This window comes from Triticum aestivum, chromosome 2B, assembly GCF_018294505.1.
Source record: "Triticum aestivum cultivar Chinese Spring chromosome 2B, IWGSC CS RefSeq v2.1, whole genome shotgun sequence".
In the NCBI taxonomy this organism is placed as follows: Eukaryota; Viridiplantae; Streptophyta; class Magnoliopsida; order Poales; family Poaceae; genus Triticum; species Triticum aestivum.
In genome coordinates this window covers 272,181,913-272,186,359 of record NC_057798.1, presented here as the reverse complement: position 1 = coordinate 272,186,359, position 4,447 = coordinate 272,181,913, and the positions used below count along the sequence as shown (strand labels likewise).

Genomic DNA, 4,447 nt, shown 5'->3' with positions numbered 1-4,447 from the left:
CTACGCCAAGTAACCGTCAAAATAAAGAGCCGAGGAGCCAGTCGCGATCATGGGATCATATAACCAGTGAAATCGTGTCTACCAAAATGCTCCGAAACTGCAATTTTTCGGTGAAGTTTCACTGAATTCTCACAAATCAAATTGGGTCCCAGGACCGACCCTGAAACCCAACTGGGCCCAAAAGAAACCAAGGAAGTCGCAATAAATAAAAACTTAAAATGATAGTAGTAAAAAGAGAAACACTTTTTATTATAGCCTTTGAACAAACAACAATATTCTACAAACCTTGATCCCCTTGGGTGGTGGATTATTCCCAACAAGAAAAGATTAAACACAATATCCGACCAACAACAGCAAACCGTAAAACCAATCCGACACAAAAGAAATTGTACACTTTAGAGGCTAGCAGCAGCTTCAAGCTCTGCTAGCAGTGGAAGTTTACGACGACGCAGGAGATGTCGTCTTTGCTCTTCCTGTTCACCGCCTGCTCCGTCAGATGCTTCGCAGCTGCCTGTGCGTCCCTGATGTCCTTGATCTCATCAACAGCCTCTTGGTTGGTCATCACCTGAATTTGTGTCATATTTGCATTAGTGCCATTTGCAAATCGTAAACTCACCAGATACATGAACTGATAATTAATCTAATCAGAAAATAAGTTTGGTCCATGGCAAAATGAATGAAGCTAAACATGAAAGCCCGGCTAAGTGCTATACATGCTTGAACAAACACTATTGCACTATGTTCAAAAACAGATTATATAGTGCGTGCATATCCCCATAGATGACTGCACAGAGGTCAGAGAACATAGACTGGTTTACTGAGCTTATAGATAAATAATGCAATGAGTTAGATCCAATCCATCAGGAATAATTGGAGTGAGATTTATAGGCATCACCTTCCACAAACCATCACTTGCTAGAATTAGAAAATCTGAACTCTCATCGATAACTTCCTCAGCCACGTGTGGCTCAGAGCTGAGGTGCTTTTTCAAGCTCCGGTCTCCGAATGCTCTTGCAACAGCCAGCTGCCCATCAACTCGTGGCACATCTCCTGCAAATGAGACATGATTGGAATTGAACCTCAATAAAGTATAGATCATAAGCTTGTGACAATTACTAGCAAAAAGAAATCTGCTATTAGTTGAATCACGTGAGCGCCACTGTCAGTTGCTACTAGATAACTAAAAAATCCTGGGCATGTCACCAGACAAGGTTCAGGAGGAAAAAAAATCAGAACCATTAAATTCCAATGAAGATACTTTTTCAGGCATACATCAACGCGTTGGTAGGGATTGACAAGAGATGGTTGTTACCTGGTAGGTTCGAAACAAATCCACCTTTTTCCTCAATAATTTCTCGCTCCATGCTAGGCTCGTGATCAACTGAAAGCTGCTCTGCTTTACCATTCTTGCTAATAACTGCTCGTGAATCTCCAATATTCGCGACCACTAGCTTCACACTATCGTTACTGCTTATTAAGATGGCGGTAACAGCCGTGGAGCCTCCTCTTCCCAACTCAGCTGCTTTTTCCAATATTTTCTCATCGGTAAGTAGATATGCTTTTCTGATAGCATTTTTCGTGTCACTCAAGAATTCTGGCTGAGCATGCAGATATCAATACAATAATCAGTATGGCTGTAAATTCGGTTGACTATGTCCAAATAGGCATAAGCTGTGAATTAAGTCGCTACCTATATTGCTTTTTCTGTTTCTAGTATGGTACTCCCTCCGTCCCGAAATAAGTGTCTCAACTTTAGTAGTACAACTTTGGGACGGAGGGAGTAGTTGCAGGTAGATTGCAGAACAAACATCATACACAAAATATATGCACTTCTTAACAGACAAAGAAAAAAAATCTAACCATGTTAAAACGTACTGCCAACATTACTAATTGGAATGTGTTTCCATTTTCATCTTTTTCACCTTATGCCTATGAAGCTACCATAACCAAACATTTGAGATATAATAGCAGAACACTCTAACCAGCAACATTTTGGCATATAGGTATGGCAGCAATTACTGAACTTTGATCTAAAAAAAACTAAAGCAAGTGGAATTGAAGCATTACCTCGCTCAAGATGTTATCAAAGAGATGTGCACGCAGAAAGTCTGGAACAGTGTGGCCCAGGTGGCCATCAAATATTGCAAACAAACCCAAATCATGCTCCCCAACTTGCCTGTACTCCGCCACCAAGTAGTCCTCCATTGGATGATTTGATTTCCCCTTCACAAGATGGTAACCATGCTTGACACGCCTGCCTGACAATTTTGTCTTGCCTTTCCCTGTTTCTGGCCCTGATGAACTAAAAGCATCTTTCACCTGTAAGAACATCCAGACAAATTGTCAACCAAGCTGTGCTGATAATGACCTCAACACTCAGCAAGGCAAATACTATATGACTACAACTTTGTTGGACATCCAGCACAACAAAAAGACATTTCAAGGCAACTAAAAAGAGTAAACCTCACAGGAAGCTTTCAAGGCAAAATGGCAAAAGATAGTTTCCCAAAATGAGCCTGTCTAGATAGTTCCCCAAAATGAACTTGTCTAGAACTGTCTGGACATCCGGTAGTGCATAACATTTCAAGGTAACTATATTTTTTTTAACTTTATATCCCCAACTCTTAAAACTCACAAGCATGTCAAGTAGTATCAAGCTTTTTCTAGCTACAGTTCTTGTTTGGTTTGCAACTCTGCCAGGTTTCTCAGATAATAATATATATTTACGAAGTTATGTTTCCTCTGCTCCTCGGCTATTCATAAATTCAATCACTGTAGTTTAGTAGGCCTTCATTACCAAACACAATTTAGGAACCAGTAAGCACCAAAATAGAAAGATTTGGCCTGCAGGACTGCATTTCATGTGATTTTCACCTACAATTCCACGTTTTTCTGTAGGAATGACATTCGGAAGTATTGTGCTCTCCTACCATACTCCTATAACCAACATATCGAATTGTTTTCTGTTGTTACTAAAGGGTTTGCTTCCTCAACATTTCTTCATTCCAGGGCTATCAGCAAAAACAGGGAATTTATACCGTTTGCTAACAACAACACACGAGACATCCAAAAGCATAGCGCACTAGTGCATATACACAAGGGACATGTAGCTTTTGCTTCTAGCCTCTGTAGTTCTTGATTACATTTGACATAGAAAGCACTCGACACTTGAATAGACATTTGCAATCTCTTTTGCAAAACTAACAACGTTCATTCAGATTAGCACTTGTATTACCACGGTGATATTTTGGCATTAGAACGATAGATTACCCCTCGTACAGTAAATTCCTTTCCTTAAGTTAATCCATCCAGCCATTGAAACCTATATATACCGATTCTCGGAAAGAAACCAACTATATAGCTCAACCCAGATGCAGAGAGGCCGGGGGTCATCCTCCTTTTCTAAAAAAATAAAATAAAATAATATAGCTCAACCCACCGCCCCACCCAACCAAAGAAAAAAAGCTAATACAAAGATCCATGGTAGCCAGGCCTCATTACAGGTAACCAGACTTGACAACTCACAACCATCTGCATCACTGGAGAAGGTAAAATAGTTGACCAGCAAAACTAGCCGCTTGACTATCATCATTCCACAATCTCCAAGACATGCTCGGACTTGAAGCACGACACGTGAATCACGTCCGCCATTTCACGGGTCTCTCAAACGCCATCTCACATCTTTAATGGAAGGCCAAGGACAAGAAAAGCAAGCATACGATGCATCTACCTAGCTAAATTCGCAAAACAGCGCAAACTGATTACCTTATCCTTCATCTTGTGGTAGATTTCCTTGCCGGCCATGGGATCGGGTTCTTCCTTGAGACCACCGGTTTACAAGTCCCTGGCTGAAACTCGGTCGCCCCTAGCTAGCTAGCAGCACAAGAATATGGTTTCTTGGAACCTAGCCGCCCCTCGGGAAGTCAGAATCGCACCTCTCCCCGCTGTCATCCACCGAACAAATACAATACAGCTGATGGTCGGATGGATCGGTCTGAAGTGATTAACAATGCTAACAGCTTGTAATAATTGAGGGAGGGAGGGAGGGAGGAGGGGTTGGTGGTGGTGGGGTGGTGGTGGTCAGCTTTGGCCTTGCGAAGGGGGCTGGATCTTGCTGGGTAGAGTCGGTTGACCTGGGATTGGTAGGGCGGGGCAATGGAAATGTCAGGTGCGGACAGGAAAAATAAGCGGTTGGTTTCCCCCTGTCCTTTTCATACTAGTACTATTTCACATTTGGGAGTACTCCGTATTTCATTTCATGTGAAACGCAGGACTCTATTTGACAAACTTGGCATCTGACCACCCTGCGGTTTCACGACATAAAAAAACATGTGTATACTTAAAAGCGGTATAACTAGATTGACTGGTCCTCAACCACAAGTTGCAAAATGGGCCGCAAACACGAGTAATTGACTTGGGGGTAGTTTCCTCTCTTGTCACGGAAAGA

General features: G+C 41.9%; 1 protein-coding gene across 1 annotated transcript; it reads right to left on the bottom strand.

Moving 5' to 3' along the window:
- Positions 1-225: 225 nt before the first annotated feature.
- LOC123044725 (probable protein phosphatase 2C 62) lies at positions 226-4,103 on the bottom strand. Its single transcript, XM_044467560.1, has 5 exons — positions 3,766-4,103; positions 2,068-2,319; positions 1,313-1,598; positions 896-1,050; positions 226-565 (listed from the first exon to the last, which is right to left on the bottom strand). The coding sequence occupies exons 1-5, from the start codon at positions 3,802-3,804 to the stop codon at positions 425-427; spliced, it is 873 nt and encodes a 290-aa protein (XP_044323495.1). The 5' UTR covers positions 3,805-4,103; the 3' UTR covers positions 226-424.
- Positions 4,104-4,447: the final 344 nt, after the last annotated feature.